Genomic DNA, 17,610 nt, shown 5'->3' on the forward strand with positions numbered 1-17,610 from the left:
TCCAAAACATGCATAGTGTGTTGGGAATTTGTCAACGATTCTTTTTACCTCAACAGTCATGGAAATATTTATTTACCGTCTTGACTGGCAGATTTACATCAAGCCTGATCTCTGTAGCTGACTGTAGGCTTTTTATTACACCAAAATTAAGCTGGTTTTCAATAATACCACCTTTTCACAGTACTGAAGCACCAGTTTGCAAAAATAATAGAATAAGTTTAACTCTATTTTTTGTAAAAGCAAGCTGTTGTCTTACACAGCAACTTCAGTGAGTTTTTTAAGCGCGGCAGGCTTAGGATGTTGGTTGAAAATTAAGTTGCTTAAAGACGTGTTGCATCAGAGAGCATGTTTTCTTTTATCTGTTGTAGCATTATCTGGTCTCTTATGTTCCTTTCCATGCTATTCATAGTGCACACTTTCTAAGGAGATAAGGGACAGGCAGATGGTGGCATTCACAGCTCACACATTCCAAGGCACTAAGGGACACACAGAGTGTGAAAGAGGACAGTTCTTTTTCACTGTCTGCCTGTCGCTTATTCTTTTGGCATTTGTGTGCCATGAACACCATCAAAATGAACTGTTACCAACTTGCCCAAGCTTCAGCTCTTGTGCTTGGTGTTTTTGTCTACAAAATGCCCATATGGCAGTAGTAGTGTTGCTGATATTTGCGTGTATGAAAAGGGGATGCTTAATTGATTGCAGAACAATTTGATTGGTTCTACACATGGTACTGAACTTACCAATGTCATTTTAAAGGTGGGATTAGGTAGGAAGCTATTGTGGTACTGTTTAAAGTGCCCTTGTGCAGATGCTTAAAGCTTGTCTTCTGTTGACAAAAATTGGGCTCAAGCCGTAGGAGGATAGTTGTTAAAGTGTAATGAAAGGCTCCTGGTAGACATGCCGAGTTATGCTGCTGGGGACACTTATTGGTTAGCCCTATTGGGTAATGCTGCTAGGCTTATGGGTGCTTTAACATTGCAGTGCCTGCAGAATGCATGTCGTGCTATGGTATCATAATTGGCCCACCAAGTGACCACCTTTGCTTACACTATGTGGCTGTCTGGCCTACTTTACTTAACCTGACTGCCACCTATACACAAGGAGGAGGAGGGAGGCAAAAGAAGGGATCTTCAATTAATTTTCTTGCATAGATGGCTCATGCATCATATTTTTCTTATAGTGCAGGATTTGTTACTCAAAGTGAAGCTTGCTATATGGAGAATATCTACATTTTTTCATATGTATACCGAACAAGGATTGATTTGTTCACGGTGTCACTTTTTATATTATACTCACGTGACACTAAGCCCACTTGTATTAATGCAGGTATGGCTGGGCCTGCAGAGAAAGTGTAAGCAGACTGTGCTGTGTTGCTGATCAGTGCTGTCTCCACGCCTTAGTTGGTCCCACAACATCCAGGCACCAGCGTGCTTTGCTTCATCATTGACAAGATAATATGATATGGAGAGCTTGCTCCTGGATATCAGTTTTGAGTTTGAGTTTTGAGAAATATGTTAAGATAGAAGACACAAGGGTTGGCCTTGGTGATAGATACACGTGTGTGTTTTTTAAAGTGCTCTTTTTGAAATATTCTTTGTGGACCTATTTTCAGCAAATATTTACACTCCTTAATTGCAAACTGCCATGGAGCTGGTTTATGCCTTAAACTAGCACTCTTTCACCAAGAAAAAGCCTTATTTAGCACAAAATTTATAGGAAAGGCAAGGAGGTGACAGGACAGAACACTACTAACACCCTACAATTTTACTGCTTGCACAGCAATATAAAGCGAGAGTTGAAAGGACGAGGTTTGGGTTTGCGTTCGTTGGTTCTATGGGTTTTGGAGCCCCACACAGCTTCTTTGCTAGGCAGACAAGTTTGTGGGATGTGCTTCTGCAATTTGTACAGCACACTGACAGTGCAGGTGCGGGCCTCATCTTCGGAAGGAAGTGCACTGACGGCACCATTCACGGCGCAGATGACTCTCATAGAGTCAGGCAAGGCACCAGTGTTGATGTTTGTTCCCTTGCCCGAAACAGCATGTTTAGGTTCAGCGTAGTTGTAAGAAGACAAGTTAAACATTACTTTCATGGTTTGAGTGGCCGCATTTTTCTTAGAGCACTAAATTTCTTTTCTTGCGACTGCCTGCCCAGGTGTTTCCTTAGCGTAGGCATGAAGTTGGCATGGAGTTACGCATCCGGGAACTCGTGAACAATGACCCTGTAGTTGACACTTTGCGAAGAATACATCGGCTTCCAAGCCCTTCATTTTCTGTTGGCGTACTTTTACTTGTACTGTTAGCAAATTCTTCTCGGCTTGCTGAATTATCTTGAGGCCCCACACCGACACTACTGATGTCTTCAATTGAAGACTTTTCAGGATAAGACTCCTGGCTTTGCAAGTGTGGTTTAAAAAAAGGTGGCACTTACAGGTGGCTATTCAAGACCTGAGTGAAATGAACCGGCAAGTCTTGGTTACATCTTGTGTGTAGTCCTGTTGGAGTTAAACGTTTTACGAAAAATTGTATCGTCACTAACACGATGATAAGTACTTGGTCATTCACCACAACTTCATAGTCGTTACCTGGCTAAATGAATTTTGGTCGAACACTTGATAATACCTTCTACAGAACTTATGTACAAAATATTGTTACCAAGACTTACTGGTTCGTCTCACTCGCGTCCAGAATAGAAATCTGTAAGTGCCACCTTTCCTGCAAAGAACCTTATCCTGAAAAGTCTACACTTGAAAGCATCGGTAGTGTCAGCGTGGGGCCTCGAGATAATTCGGCCAGCTGGGAAGAAATTACTGGCAACAACAGTTCAAGAGTGCTGACAGAAAATCAAGAGCTTGGAAACTCGAGCATTCTTCACAGGGTGTGAACTAGAGCAGACCATTATTCGGGTCTTCTGGGACATACAGCTAAATGTCAACTTCACAGCGAGACTAACGGACCGCCTGTGCAGGCAGTCACAAGAAAGCTTGATGTATTATAACCAAAACAGCCTGTTTAAACCAGGAAGTTATCTTGAGCTTGTCTTCCTACAAGCCCACTAAACCTGAAACTGCCATTCTACGCAAAAGACAACTTCAACACTGGCACTTCACCCAACACTGACGAAAGTAAGCTGCATCATGTAACGTGCCAGCAGTAAGCTCTTTCTGAAGCAGGAGGAGGGCCCACGAGCTTACCTTCCATGGTGTAATCCAGGAACCTGTCTCGGCTCCAGACAGGGAGCTTTATTGGCTTGGCTTGGGTCAATGACCATGAAGTTATCATTACCAAACAGAACGCATTAACAGTTGCAGACTCAGGGTAATGTCTTTACTTGCTTGATTTTGTGGACAAAAACTGATGAAAGGGTACCCAATGTGACTAGTTATCCTGTCCAGGAGTCCGTGATTTAAAGAAGTTTGACAATCATTTCATTGGCTAACAATCGCAAAGCATACTTGTGCTGTCATTTGAAACAAAACCATGCACTTTAAGGAACGGTGACAATTTCTTTAGGTGTGGGGAGCACCTGCACTGCATATATAATTTTGGTTAAAAAGAAAATAAGGCGGAATGGGCCATATAAAATTAATGGCAATAATTTTGCCATAAGTACATTTTTGCTCAAACCATCTGAAAGTTTCTTGTTTTAGAAAGTATTAAATTTTGATAAACGTAGCTGCTGTCAGATGATTCTATATAAGCATTTGGCTTTATGCAATACTATTTGCTTTAAATAAAATTTTTGGGTTTTATGTGTCAAAAACTCAATATGATTGCTGAACGACATATTGTAGGGCAAAGGCACAAATACACAGATGATGCACGAAAATATGTCACAGGTGCTGGTAATAACTTAATTCGAAACACAACAGGATACTGTATATATACTCTTCCGAACGCACAGGCGCACTAGCCACTTTGGGAAGACAACAGAGGGCGATTATCCGTGCTAACACTATCATTTTGAAGATCTAAAGAAAACAAGTTCCGCGCCGTACAAAACAACAGTGGTCTGACTTACACAAGCACTACTTTTTTATGTAAAACGCTTTGAGTAGCTCACATGCAATTTTATCTTTACTTCTGCCTGGGATCTTCACACCATAAAATCTCGCACGACAAGGGCAGGCTTTTTTTTGCTGATAGATGAGCATTCAAGTCTGTCGGCATGTTTTTAGCATGCTCCCTCATTCAATCATTGATGCAGCGGCCAGTTTGTCCTACATAGGACTTTCCATAAGGCAGCGGGATTTCATAAACCACACTGGGACCCCATTGCCCGTAAGGTGTTACATGTTGTACTTGGCAGCTTACCTTAGATCTGCCCATTATGCGGGGACACGTTCGGGCCAGCCTATTGGGAACAGAGACAATACAGGCCAATACGCCACTTTAAATTGTGGCTCAACTTATGCACATACCGTACAACGTGCGGTCTTTGGCCACTCGGCTCACCAGCTCTGGCCTCATTCAACAGTGTGCCCGCTGTTGTAGTGTTCTCTGTTCCCAATATGCTGGCCCAACATAATGTCCCCGCATAATGGGCAGATCTAAGGTAGGCTGGCAAGTACAACACGTCACACCTTACTGGCGATGTGCTACCAGAGGGGTTCATGAAATCCCACTGTCTTGTGGAAATTCCTATGTAGGACAAACTGGCCGCTGCATCAATTATCGAATGATAGAGCATGCTAACAACACGACGAAAGACTTGAATGCGCATTATCCAGCACACTGTAAAGCTTGTCCTTGTCGTGCGAGATTTCATGATGGGAAGATCCTTGGCAGAACTAAAGATAAAACCGTTTGCACGTGAGCTGTTGGAAGCATTTTACATAAAAGAAAAAAAAAGTAGTGCTTGTGAAAGTTGACCTATGTTGTTTTCATGATGTGGAACTTGCTTTCTTTAGATGTTCAAAATGATCGTGTTAGCCCTGATAATCGCCCTCTGTGCTCTGCCCGTAGTGGCAGGTGCGCCAGCGAGTTGTGAGGAGTACCTATACTGTATCTCGCTGTGCTTCAAATAAAGTTGCTAGTAGCGCCTGTGACGTGTGTCTGTGTATCTTCTGTGTATTTGTGCCTTTGCGCTATGTCCTTCAGCAGACAGCAACTTGCCTAGCACCAAGTCCTTCTGCACAATATGATTATGGGGGACACTGTAGTGGGGAACTCTGGATTAACTTTAAACACCAGGGGTATGTGCCCAATGCACCTTAAGGGGGTGTTGTTGCACTTTGCTGCCATCAAAATGTGGCCGTTGTGCATGGGATTTTATCCTGCGCCATTCGGCTTAGAAGTGCAATGCCAAAGCCAGTACGCCACCACAATTTTTAGTTTTGCTGGCAGAATAGCAGTTTCCAAGTAATTTAATTAGCTCGACCTGTTGATGCTGCTCTCTAAAAGTAGATTTTATGCATGTTACTTATGTTGCTTCAGTACTAGTAATTATTATTACTCAAATAATGTCTTTTTTTACTGTAATAACACTTGTTTCAGTGATCTGCTAATGTAACAGGTTATTCTACCACACTATAATGCACATTTCCTTAGAAGTCATAAGCATTGCAGGAAACCACTTATTTTTAATAAATTTTGTTCAGTATCGCATGTTCAGAATGCTAAAGCATTCTTACGTGTGTGAATGTCAGTTAAACTAATTTTGCCTATGTGTCATCTTATTGCATGTGTGAAAACAAAACAATTGGCTTTTGTTTACTTTTTCAGGTGCGCGGCAAGCTCTCACTCAAGCAACACATTCCAGTGGTCTTGTGTCAACAGACTGGGTGTATTGAAGTACCATTACAAGGTCCAATAAACAACGCTTGCGAGATGTATGACGTGCTCTTGCTTAAAGTCGGAGGACTTCACTATTAATGTAAGCTTGAATAGGTGTGCTGAAGAACCTGTGTAACGTGTACTTGTTTATTAACAAGTACAAACCATTACCTCACCTGACATTTTTTTTCACCTCAGCATAACTCTTTACTGTAGATTTCTGAACAAACCATTACAGCGACACAACACTGCAGTAAGGTCAGCACAAGTGTTCATGCATGAACACTTGTATTTACAAGAATTGTATTTGCATTATTATACTAAATATGAATATGAGGTGCCTATCTTTTTCAGGGTGCATACTCTCGCAGGTCGTACAAGCTCGTCATCTTGTACGCACTCAGCTCGTAGAAACGAACTCGTTCATAATGTACGAGAATCTCGTTCAGTGACAAGAACGCAATCTCGTACACATGTGTGCGAGAAATGTACGCGATGATTGCTGCGTAGACTGTACGAGGTTCTCGTAGACTCAACGAGTTCTCGCCGACTGAACGAGTTTCTCGCAGACTGAACGAGCAATAATCGCGTACACTATTTCTCGTACATTCTCGTTCACATTTTTTTCAATAGGGAAACGCCTCCTAAACCTTTTAGGAGGCGTTGGACGGACGCGCGCTTTCACGGGGAGCGAACGCAGGGCGAACTCCGCACGCCAGAGAGCAAACGCCCGTACAGCGCCGTGCTCCCTGAAGGGCTGCAGAATTAAGCGTCTCTTTCCTCCTTTCCGTATATAGAGAGCAAATGCGACTTATTCCGTCGTGCGAAAGGCTGGGGGGGGGGGGGGACGGGGGGGAGGGAGGGGAGGCGACGTTTACCTGTGGTACGAAATGCGTATTTATATAAAAACGCCGCGCGCGTTCGCTGCGAACGCGGGCAAAACGCCGTCGGCGTCAACAACTGTTCTGCGCGTTGCTGGTGCTGCTGCATGTCCAAGTTTATACAGCTGATAAAAATAATATCCTTACTCCGTATAGCTCTATACTAATTTGCTATAGCAATTGAAGCTTCGCCTTTCGGGTGAAACTGCAACAGTTTTTGAGGTAGCAGCGGAATCATATTCGTCCCTTTTGCAGAAAGTCAGTTAATCATCAGCGTAACGAAATACCTTAACACAATCTCCCAAGGCCTTCTCTACGCAGATGTCAATCTTGTTCAGGTAAATATCACAAAGAATAGGGGCAACTTTTGAACGAATACAAATTCCTGACTTCTTCAGAAACACACCATCTCTCCACCCAACCAGCGTTGACTTTAGGTACATTGAAATATATTATAGGAAAGCCTCATCTGCAGGGTGCGATCGCGCAACCTGGGGTGCTATGCAGGATGCGCCGAGTTTCTCGTTCGTACAAGTTTCACCCGAGTTTGCTCGATGGCAGTCAGTGAACGGAGATAGCAAGGAACGTGCAAGAACAGCAGGCAAAAAGAAATGTCGAGATAAAGCCAAGTATGACAACATGAGCGCACCCTGCGCGCCACAGTGATTCCGTGCTTCAAGCACAGAAGACTGCGCAGCAAAACGCGCCAGCGCCGCGTATTGTTATCAACGTATTATCACCATTTAGCAATACCGTGACTGTACCACTGTCTATCTGCACACTTGCCGTGAGCCACTTGCCACGCCTTTCTAGGGCGCGTAAAGGGCGTGCCTCCTCTTTCGAGCATTATCTTTCTATCATCCGTCGAATGCGAACAGGGCACATGCGGTGCATTGTTGCGCCTACACTTTCCATCAATCGATTACGTTCAAATACAACAAAGAAAATAAGAAACACTTTATTTATTGAAGTATCTGTTTTTCGTTTGGAATGCCATAAATGTTTGATGACAAACAGAGATCGAGCGAATTATTAAAATTTGCACTTTTTTGCCGCGAGTGGCGACAGTGAGGCGAAAGCTTACAAGCGGATACATTTTAGAGCGTCGCACGCACGAGGGAGTTCATACGATGAGCAGTCGCCAGGGGCACTGCAGTGCTATCCTTGATAGGGTGCCTTGATGCCCGCGCGCATCGAGGCACTCTAATCATTGATAAAGTCAGTCATGACAGTGATCTTTCCATTTCCTGACTATTAGGGGAATGGCCACGCAGTGCTGCGGCATGGTTGTTCAGCGCAGGTGCTTCACTTAGGCTGCTATTAAGGCCGCCGCTTTACCAACTGAAACGACGGGAGCAACGGTTGTCACTGCAAAAGGGCTGTGCGGTATTCTAGGGTCCGTAGTGACGCAGCACAGTGAAAGTGCACCAGTTTATTTGCGTGCGCGAAGCCTCCCCGATGCATTGCAAAGAAGAGCGCGCTGCCCAGTGACACAATTCATCGCTTGTCATCGCTTGGCCAGTGAAGGTGCCTCCGTTCGCATGTATACGCAGAGTTGTTCTTTCCAATGTGCTTGCCGATTGTCGCTGCTGCTGAGCTAACAGCGATCGCAGATAGATATAGTAACGACAGGCGCAGCAATCGCATTTTGGCGGGTAATGGCTCCTGTGTGCAGTTAGGAAATTAAACTTCGAACGCAGGAAGGGGTTGCAACTATTTAGTTGCAACTATTTAGTGTGCCGTGCTTGTGATGAAGAAATCCCATCGCACTGGGTTTAAAAAAGCGAGCGTTTCTTGGCGCTGACCGTGTTTGCGACACTGCAGATCCGATACACCACCGATGACAGAGGAGCCATCTCAAACAACAGGTGCGATACCTTTACGTTGGAAAACACTACGCACTGCTCAGCATCGTCATCCACCACGGCGCATCAACGCCTTGCAAGCAGCTACAGTGTCGTTCCGATAATTATTTGCTGTGCGCTACGTCGCTACAATGCAGACAATGAACCATGTTGTGGGGCTATCACAGCCTAAGAAGATAGATGCATGAGCCAGCGAAAGTCGCCGCTTTGTTTTTGACAGTGGTTCTCAGTTACAGTGCATTACCGATGACAGTGTGCTGTGCGTATTTTCTGTCGGCGGTCAAGATTGTTGATGCCTCTCAGTTCCGCACCACGTCGTAGTTGCCGGAAAATAAGTTGGGCGTGGCCCAACCGTGGCGGGCGCGCGCACAAGAGTTACATGCCTCGCGCGGGGCGTGACGTATGGTTTTGATTGACACGCGAACTCGGTCCAAACTCGTACATCGCGAAACCCCCCTCGAGTTGAACTCGGGAACATGGTGGCGGCAGCAGCAGCCTGTGCAATCGCATCCAGCGGCAGCAAGCGTCAATATGACCATCTGGACCCGTTCACCTACATGTCCGACGTAGAGTTTCAGCGTCATTTTTGCCTTTCCAAAACGTGAGTGCGCTGGCTGTGTGACGAGTTAGGCGAAGGCCGTCGTCTGCGGAGATAGGGTGGCGGGAAAATGATGCTTTCCCAGCGTAGACTGGTGTGACTAGGCTGCGGAGGAATAGTTCGTGCGATCGCTTCAGCTCTCTCCTGTTTCAAGCAAGCTCGTCCACCGCGCCCCAGCCCCAGGCCAGGTCCGGCGTCGTCATCGGAGTACTGGAGCACCTGCGAGCACCTGGGGTTCAACCTGCGCAGGCGAAGTAGTCACATTATATTGGAAGACTAAGAATGGACGCCGGGCTGCCTTCCGGTGCCGAAATCAGTTTTGGTGCCGAAATCACTTTTGGCAGGTACACGGTACCGCTGCACGGCACAGGCAGAGAGGCGAAGGAAGTTACTGCGCCAACACGGACCACCTCGGCCGTCCGAACGACGACCTCTCCAGGCGGCAAATGATTTGGCTCACGTACTGCGTGAGCAAAAGCGTAGACATAGGGATGTTGAAAGAGACCGTAGACTTGTTTCCTCTATCGGAGCACGCCATCGCCGACTGGAGGAGCTACCCCCGTAAGGTCGCGAGGGACGAGCTGCTGGCGCGAGCTCCACTCCGTGGCCCCGGGAAGACAGCGCAAATTGACGAGTGCCTTCTTCGCAGCAAGAAAAAGTGCAATCGAGGCCGCCTAATGACTGGCGACAAGGTCCCGCCGAGCCGCCAAAACTACGGTGGTGTTAAAGATGGTGGCCCATGGGTCTTCGGCATGGTCTGCGCGACCTGAGGGGTGCTGCTACTTTTCAAAGTCGACCGACGAAAGGCGGCGACGCTAGGCGCCATTATTGCAGCCAATGTTCAACCGGGGACCATTATTCATAGTGACGAATAGGCCGCATACAACTGTATCCCAAATTCAGTGGATGCTAACGGGGCTATGCCTTAATCTGCATTGAGAGACAGTTAACCACAGCGTGCACTTTGTGGAAACCAACACGGGCGTTCACACGCAAAAAATAGAAAGATATTGTCAAAAAGTGAAGCGCCACCTCGTCAGCAGTGGGTACAGAGTAATTGCACTGATGCTGGAGTCCCGCCTGGGATGAATGTGGTGGCACTCAACGGCCACGTGCGCTGCAAAGGCCCTTTCTTGCGTTTGTTAGAAGCCACGGATCGCTGGGGCTACCCAGTATAAAGACTCTTTCCTGCGGTTGTTAGAAGCCATCGCTCGGCGCTAGCCAGTATGAAGGTGCGTCACAATGTAAAAGAAAATAAAGCGTAGTTTTTTTATCCTTGCATGAGTGTTTTCCGACATTCCCGAGTGCTTACACGGTAAGTGCGCGGAAAACCACTTCTGCGCGAGCCGACGCTCCCTTCGTGTCGAAGCCTTACTTTAGCGCGAGCAACGAGCGATCTGTTCAAAGCCCAGTGTAAAAATCAGGCGCACACCAATCTGTGGTCGGAAATGGGAGCGCAAGCACGTAGGGAGCCGCACGAATTAAATCTAGAGGAAAGCGAAAGAGCAACGAGCGATCTGTTCAAAGCCCAGTGCGAAAACCAAGCGCACACCAATCTGTGCTCGGAAATGCTAGCCCAAGCACGTAGCGAGCCACCCCAATCCAATCCAGAGGAAGAAAGAGGACGGTGAGCGTGCCCTCGTGGTATAACGCGAAACGATTAAACTACAAATTCGTCTAATACACATTCAGTGTACAATTTGTAAACTTTAAAACACCTATACCCTACGGTAATGTGACTAATATCATTGTACTAAATGTATTTATTTGATAACTTGCTTGTGCCTCTAATGCACTCAGTGGAACGACAAACAAGTGAAAGAATGCACGACCATGGACCGACCGTATGATCACGTGAGCCCCAGTTTGTCGACCGCCCATATGGCAACGCCCAAGGGATGATGGCCACCCAGAGTGAATCTAGATAAACCAATGAAACTGGAGGTGTGCCGAGGGACAAACTTTGTCTTGTTACCATTAGTTCTTTCATCTTGGGTCGTCGCCAGAGCTCGTGAAGATCCCGAGTTTCGCCAAACTCGGGACATCCTGCATAGCACCCCTGCTCGCTTTTCCGTTCCTTCGCTTGCCCTCTGGTGATTGGTCAGAATTGTGATTGCGTCAGCGGCGCGTCAGAGCCGCTGGGTGGTGCCGCAAATTCCGTCTACGTCACACATCTGTCAATCATTTTCAAAGCGAAAGGCGTCGTCTGCTAGCGTGGTACGCTCGGCGAGGTCATTCGCTTCGAAGAATGAATGGCCGTTGCGCTAGTAGCAGACGATGCGCCTGTCGTCTGCTCGTAATGTCGTCGCTGTCCCAACTTGGGTGGATGGCGTGGGTCCCGTTTTCCGAGAATAAAATGCGATCCGCCGTCGCAGAACATTGGCGATGTTAATTATTTAAAACAATTGTAAGCGCAGCGATAGTAAAAGCAGTGCCTGCGTTGTGATAAATATAAATGGTGTAAAATTTTATTAAGCATTCAATGATATGAGCGCATTTGTCGAGAATGGGCCCCACCTCGCCGTTTCATGTTGTGCTCACGTATCGGCGTTCATTGGCGCTAGCGAGTCACAATGGCCGCTCCTATAGTCCCGCTTTTGGAATGTGTCGGCCAGCCTCGGCGACGCATCTTTCGAGACGCATTTGAAGAGTTGACGGAGGAAGAGTTCCGCGGGCATTTCCGGCTCTCAAAGAGTACTGTGTGGTGGCTCTGCGAGCAATTGGAGGATGCCATCGGTGGCCTTCGGACCGGTGGCATCACGACGCAAGAGAGGGTCCTTTGTGCTCTCCGTTTATTCGCGACGGGGAGCTTCCAGAGATCCATCGGCAGCGAAGAATTCATATGCATGGGTCAGACGTCCGTGAGCGAGAGTATCCACGCGGTTGCGGAAGCAGTAACCGTGGTGGGCCGGCAACAGCGCTGGGTGAGCTTTCCGTTGACACCAGCCGGGAAGGCTAGCGCAAAGGCAGCCTTTTCGGATCGCGGCCACATTCCCGGTGTGGTGGCCTGTGTCGACGGGACGCTCATAGCCATTAAACAGCCGGAAGGACTCCGCCCGGGCGAGACTGCGGGCTTCATGTCAAGAAAAGGCTTCTGCGCCCTAAATGTCATGGTCGTAAGTACTCACGATGTGTCATTTGTTGCACGCTCTATTCTTGTGCGTTCGGTGCGAACGCGGGCAAAACGCCCGCGGCGTCTCCAACAGTTCTGCGCGCTGTTGGTGCTACTGCATGTCCAAGTATATACAGCCGATAAAACTACTATCCTTACTCCATTTAGCTCTCTACTAATTTGCCATGTTAGTTTACCGGTTTCCTGTAACGTCTTCATAGTGTGTACAATACGGATGTCATGCAATGCACTATCGATCGCAATCGAGCCCGTTCAGGATAAAAATTTCTAGGTTGAGATTTTCGAACCGGATGTAATCGATCTCACATAGCGGCAATGTGACACCTACATAAGAATATGAATTGAACGACAAACGCGGCTACGATGAGCGTTAATTCGTGCATGTTGTTTGCATGCTGTCGTGCATGTTGTTTTTTGCACATTTCTTGCAATGGTTAAAAAAACTATTTGCCTTTTACTAGCTGTGTCTGGAAAACCAAGAATAAATCATATTGGTACACAAATATTTTATTGAGGCTATTCAACAGTCAGCATAACGTGAAATACGGCAAGATTCCAGCTCCAATTTATCATTCTAAACCACGTTTCCCCCTTTTGTTCTGCCCTCCAGGTATGTGATGCCAACATGCACATCTTGGACATCGATCCCCGCTTCCCCGGATCCTGCCACGACTCATACTCCGGAGGCACTCACCACTCTTAGGTCGCCTGGCCACTAACTTTCGACGTGGCGAATGCGTGCTTGGTGAGTGCCTCATACACGTTGCAGTCAGTGAAGTATATTACACAGTTACGATGTTTCCAACATGCAGGAGACTCGGGCTACCCCCTTGAGCCGTGGCTGCTGACACTTGTTCCAGGCCATCCAGGCACCCACACGCCCGAGGGGCGCTACAACCTGGCCCATGCCTCCATGAGGAATGTTGTGGAAAGGGGCATTGGCGTCTTGAAGGCAAGGTTCCGGTGCCTTCAAAGGCAGCGGACCCTACGGTACCAGCCTAAGGAAGCAGCCACAATTGTGGCAGCTTGCGCCACTCTCCGCAACATTGCTTTGAAGGCAGGGGAGCCGGAGCTGCAAGACAGCGACGATGAGGAGGCCGAGAAGAACCAGCCGCTGCAGCAAGGACGAGTGAGACAGGGCGCGCCTGTATCGCAAGGACCACACACTTGCCGCCAGGAAACACCCAGAGAGTTGCTCCTGAGGGCAAAGCAGTTGAGGAGCCAGGTGATCAACCTGTTCTTTGTGGCCCCTACCTGGCGTACAACTCATTTACGTGCGCTACACCGCCGGCTCAGGCAGCAACAGCAGGTTTCTCGTCCAGCACAACCATAAAGACAGGTGAGTTCTGTGACATATGCGTGGAAAAACAAGCCTAATAATGCTTTTGAAATTAATTGAAAAGGTGAACCTTCGAATAGCAGGATTGAATTGAAATTGTTCATGTGTTAAGCATTTTCAGAAATATTTCTATTGATTATTACTGAATTCCCCACTGGGGATTTTTACAGGGCGTGTTACACCGACAGAAGGTTTAGAAACAATGGAAGACATGTCAAAGAAGACGTGTTGTTGGGCAGGTTGCTTCGTGATGCGAATTCAAATTCAAGAAGAAAACAAACAATAGCACAAGTGGTCTTCTCCGTGTTCTCTTTTTCTCTTGTAATTTTATTACACAAACACAAAATGCAAAACACTGTTATAACAGGGGATAACGAAAACAAAACGGAAAACGATACGGTTTACACCAAGAAAAGTCGTACTATTTGAACATTTTTTGCATGCCTGTAGCACGCTGGACAGCTAGGTTGAAACTGCAGAACAATTGGGTTCACACTGCAATGGGCACCCGTTTATACAGTATTTCCAGCCAGTATGGAGCTGAAGAAAGAAATTGCTGAGCTAAAGAAAATGTTATTGCTTTAATGAACTTCATGGCTGCAATAATGTAAACTTGGTCATTTAAAGCTCATGAACTACATGTTCTGCATTCACATACATCCCATGTGCAATATTCTGAAGTAGTAATGTGTTATGAACTATGTTACAATGAGCAGGACTATTGTCGCATATGGGGATGCTGAAACATCTCTTACGAATGTGTTGCTGTAGCAGAAGAAGTAGTTTATTGATGTGAAAAGTAGAGAGGTCGGCCGGAATATGGAGCATCTGGCCTGCTACAGGATGCCTGAACAACGCGTGTACACCACATAATGTCACAGAAGCTTGGAACTACTCTTGAATATCAGGTACAGTAAAGCACTTTATAAATGCAGCTTCTCATATATCAAATTACATGGAAGCAGTAGCAAAAATATTACAACAGGAGCAGGTGTTCCTATGTGGCTAGCTGAAGTGCTTTGTGTAACACTTATGGCTGTCTCATTACCGAAGAGGTAAGCATAGAATCACGCAAAAAATCTCAGAAACCTGACTAGCACTGTGTACTTCTATATAAATGGGAGAAATAACATGACACAGTTGAAAACAATATGACTAAGACCATGTTTTTCTCCGTGCACAAGGCATCAGCTGCTAGCTGATGAATTCCCTTCAGGAACCAAAAAGTCATTTCCATTCAACAGTGAGTTTCACTATATTGCACGTCTAGCATACTTGGAAAGCCCCCATGAATATGTGAAACCTTACAAGAAAATAAAACGAGACCTCAATCCATAACAAAAATTAGAGGAAACGCTCGCATGACTGACATCTAACTCGTTTTACTCAAATACCTTAAACATATTACGAACACATTAAAAAGTTATAGCACACATTCAAAGTGTGCAGATGAGTGGTAAAAGGAAAAGGGTCAAAATGATGTCTCTGCAAAGAACAATGTAACAGGAAAAGAAGGCAAACGCGTAAAAATTTGATCTAATGTTGTTGCTGTTGCCTTGCAGCTACAGCTTGCTGCATTAGCAGGCCCAGCAGCTGCGAAAGCTGGCCCACTGGCTGGAGTGTCTCGGCCAGTTGCTGCGACTGCCGCTCCACAGCAGCCGCCAGGTGGTCTACGCCGCACAGAATGCCACGAAGAAGCTACAAAAATTATTACATCAGCATGCATTCCCTCACAATGGGACAAGCACCTATTGAAGATGTACTTTGTACAGTCAAGCATCTCTACAACAAAGTGACCTGTATAATTAAGGAATAATTAGATTCTGGTTGTAGTGTGAGGTGTGCAGTGCACGAACTTTACGTTGACGTGTCCTGTATCTCACGAATTGTTTTGGAGGGCTTAAACACTTGGTTATAAAGGCGCTCAACTGTATGTGTACTAATTGAAAGTTCCACATGTTCATCGAAAACACTGTCAATGTTAGTTGAAAGCGATGCAGACAAGGGCAAACACCTTGCGCATTGTTGTTTTTGCTCTGTATGCATTCTGAACGGCCTATAGCATGGCACACGTTTTTTGTTGTTTTTCATGTAGTTCTACAAAAAACATTGATACCATTTGTATTTTTAGCTATCACGTGGCTGGAAAGTCAGTGCATGGCATAACAATGTGTTTAGGATGGTGAATGAGCAAGTGACGAACACATGTATCTGTCTACAAAAAAATGCTATGCCCACAGGTTAAATTTGTTGCGAGTAAAAAGCTTTTGTGAACCCTCTAGAAAACTTGTTATTCAAGCATTGCAAGGTGTCATACTGTCATTATCTGTAATGTTTCCCAGAGTCCTAGACCAAGGTACGAACTTAACACTCGGTGGAAATAGGCACAGTCTTGAGTGTATTGTGTGGCGAAGCTTTCTTGTTCCTTCCTTAATTGCAAGCGTTGCACATCAATAATGAACCCTATTTTTCTTTCTAATTTTCAATAGTTGGTCGGGGTTCGTGTTTAGCAAAACATATTCGTCATCTTTTGATAAAATAAAGGAACCTTTATGGGTGATGTGCAGACAAAATTTAAAGAGTTACTTAGCTACAGCCTTTGCAATTAATTAATTATGCATGCAAAGGATCCTGAGCATTGTAGGTTTGGCTTACAAATACCACTCATTTACCCTGCTGCCGTGGGAGAACTATCGCACTCGGCACGTGTCATCAACTGTGTGTGGCTCAATTATGAGAAAAATTTCTTTAGCTAATGCTTGAAAGTGTTTGTGCGACCAAGTTTTTCAGCAAGCAAGTCATATGCGACAGCTTTTTAAAGCGTGTGATTTAGTTACAGACAACTTACCATATTGTGGCATTGCTGAAAAAAAACAGCTTTACTGGTAATCTCTTAAGCTGTTGATGTGTGGTTGATGCTAAGTGTCTGTGTTTATAACCATGTACCTAATGTACAGCGACCTCCTTGTCTGTCTTCATTTTTGTTTTCAGTTCAGCTGTTACAACTTGTGTTAGCCATGTATGTGAGTTTGTGTCCCTCTACACAGCACATGAAATTCCAAAAAACCTTACACCTGTCTACTGTCAGTCTGTTATGCTCCACCATATAAACAAACAAGGGCATACGTACTTCGTTTGTTTCGGCACTCTGCGCGACACTCCGAGCATAATCGTCGGCCACGCGTTGGAGCAGGGTCTCCCGGTCCGACACCCTGCGGGGACCGCGCGACCGACGCTGTACTCGGGGTGGCCACCCTGAAAAAAATTGACAATTTATAGTGAACTAAACACATAAGTACGTTACGTCCATAGCATTAAAGCTGTGACATTTCATGATTTTAGCCTTTTCCCTTACTGGATCTCGGAGAGCTGGGCTCAGCTGGTGTCCCTGCAGCTGGAGGGCTGTGGGGCAGTGGCTCGGGTGGAGGTCTTTCTGACTGCCGCGGTGTTCCTGTATTGGTTGCAAAGAGTACATTTACTAAATGGTTACTGTAGTAGTTTGCCCCCTTATAGATAAAGCAGTTTCCACAAAAGGAGGGACAACAGGGAAGAACAAAAGCTTACGTGAAATTCCACTCGTCCCTACTGTTGTGCCCACAGACTCAGTCGAGACCGTCACCTCCACGGCGGGCTGCTTTATGTGTGAAACACGAAAGAACAGTTGTGAAAAATTCGCCTAATGTGTTCCTGCCAATACGCAACTAGCGCAGTCTTATGAAAACACAAAAGACATCTCATGAAAATGTATAGCAGTGAATCACCTTGTGCATGCCAGCAGCACTTCCATGTTTCACACAGGCAGTTTCGATCGCAATCGAGCCCGTTTGGAATAACATTTCTCGATTACGATTGCCTCGTTTCCTCGAACAAAGGAGCCAATCGTTGAAGAAATTCCATCCAAATCGGGCTCGCTCGCAATTGAAAGCGCCCTGCGTGAGTGTGGTATATAACAATGCCTACCCGATGCAGTATACACGATGCTATTGTAAAAAAAAAACATGCTGGTGCGTCCCCCAGTTTA

At 46.0% G+C, this 17,610-nt stretch overlaps 1 protein-coding gene across 1 annotated transcript; it reads left to right on the plus strand.

Annotated features, from left to right (window-relative positions):
- The first annotated feature begins 12,889 nt into the window (after positions 1-12,889).
- Positions 12,890-13,887, plus strand: LOC119466352 (putative nuclease HARBI1). Its single transcript, XM_049656938.1, has 2 exons — positions 12,890-12,995; positions 13,063-13,887. Exon 2 carries the CDS (start codon positions 13,164-13,166, stop codon positions 13,581-13,583), a length of 420 nt encoding a protein of 139 aa, XP_049512895.1. The 5' UTR covers positions 12,890-12,995; positions 13,063-13,163; the 3' UTR covers positions 13,584-13,887.
- The last annotated feature ends 3,723 nt before the right edge of the window (positions 13,888-17,610 follow it).

This window comes from Dermacentor silvarum, chromosome 10 (assembly GCF_013339745.2).
Source record: "Dermacentor silvarum isolate Dsil-2018 chromosome 10, BIME_Dsil_1.4, whole genome shotgun sequence".
Classification (NCBI taxonomy): domain Eukaryota; kingdom Metazoa; phylum Arthropoda; class Arachnida; order Ixodida; family Ixodidae; genus Dermacentor; species Dermacentor silvarum.

Coding starts and splice junctions, on each gene's coding strand:
- LOC119466352 (XM_049656938.1), top strand. CDS start 13,164: ATGAGGAATGTTGTGGAAAGGGGCATTGGCGTCTTGAAGGCAAGGTTC.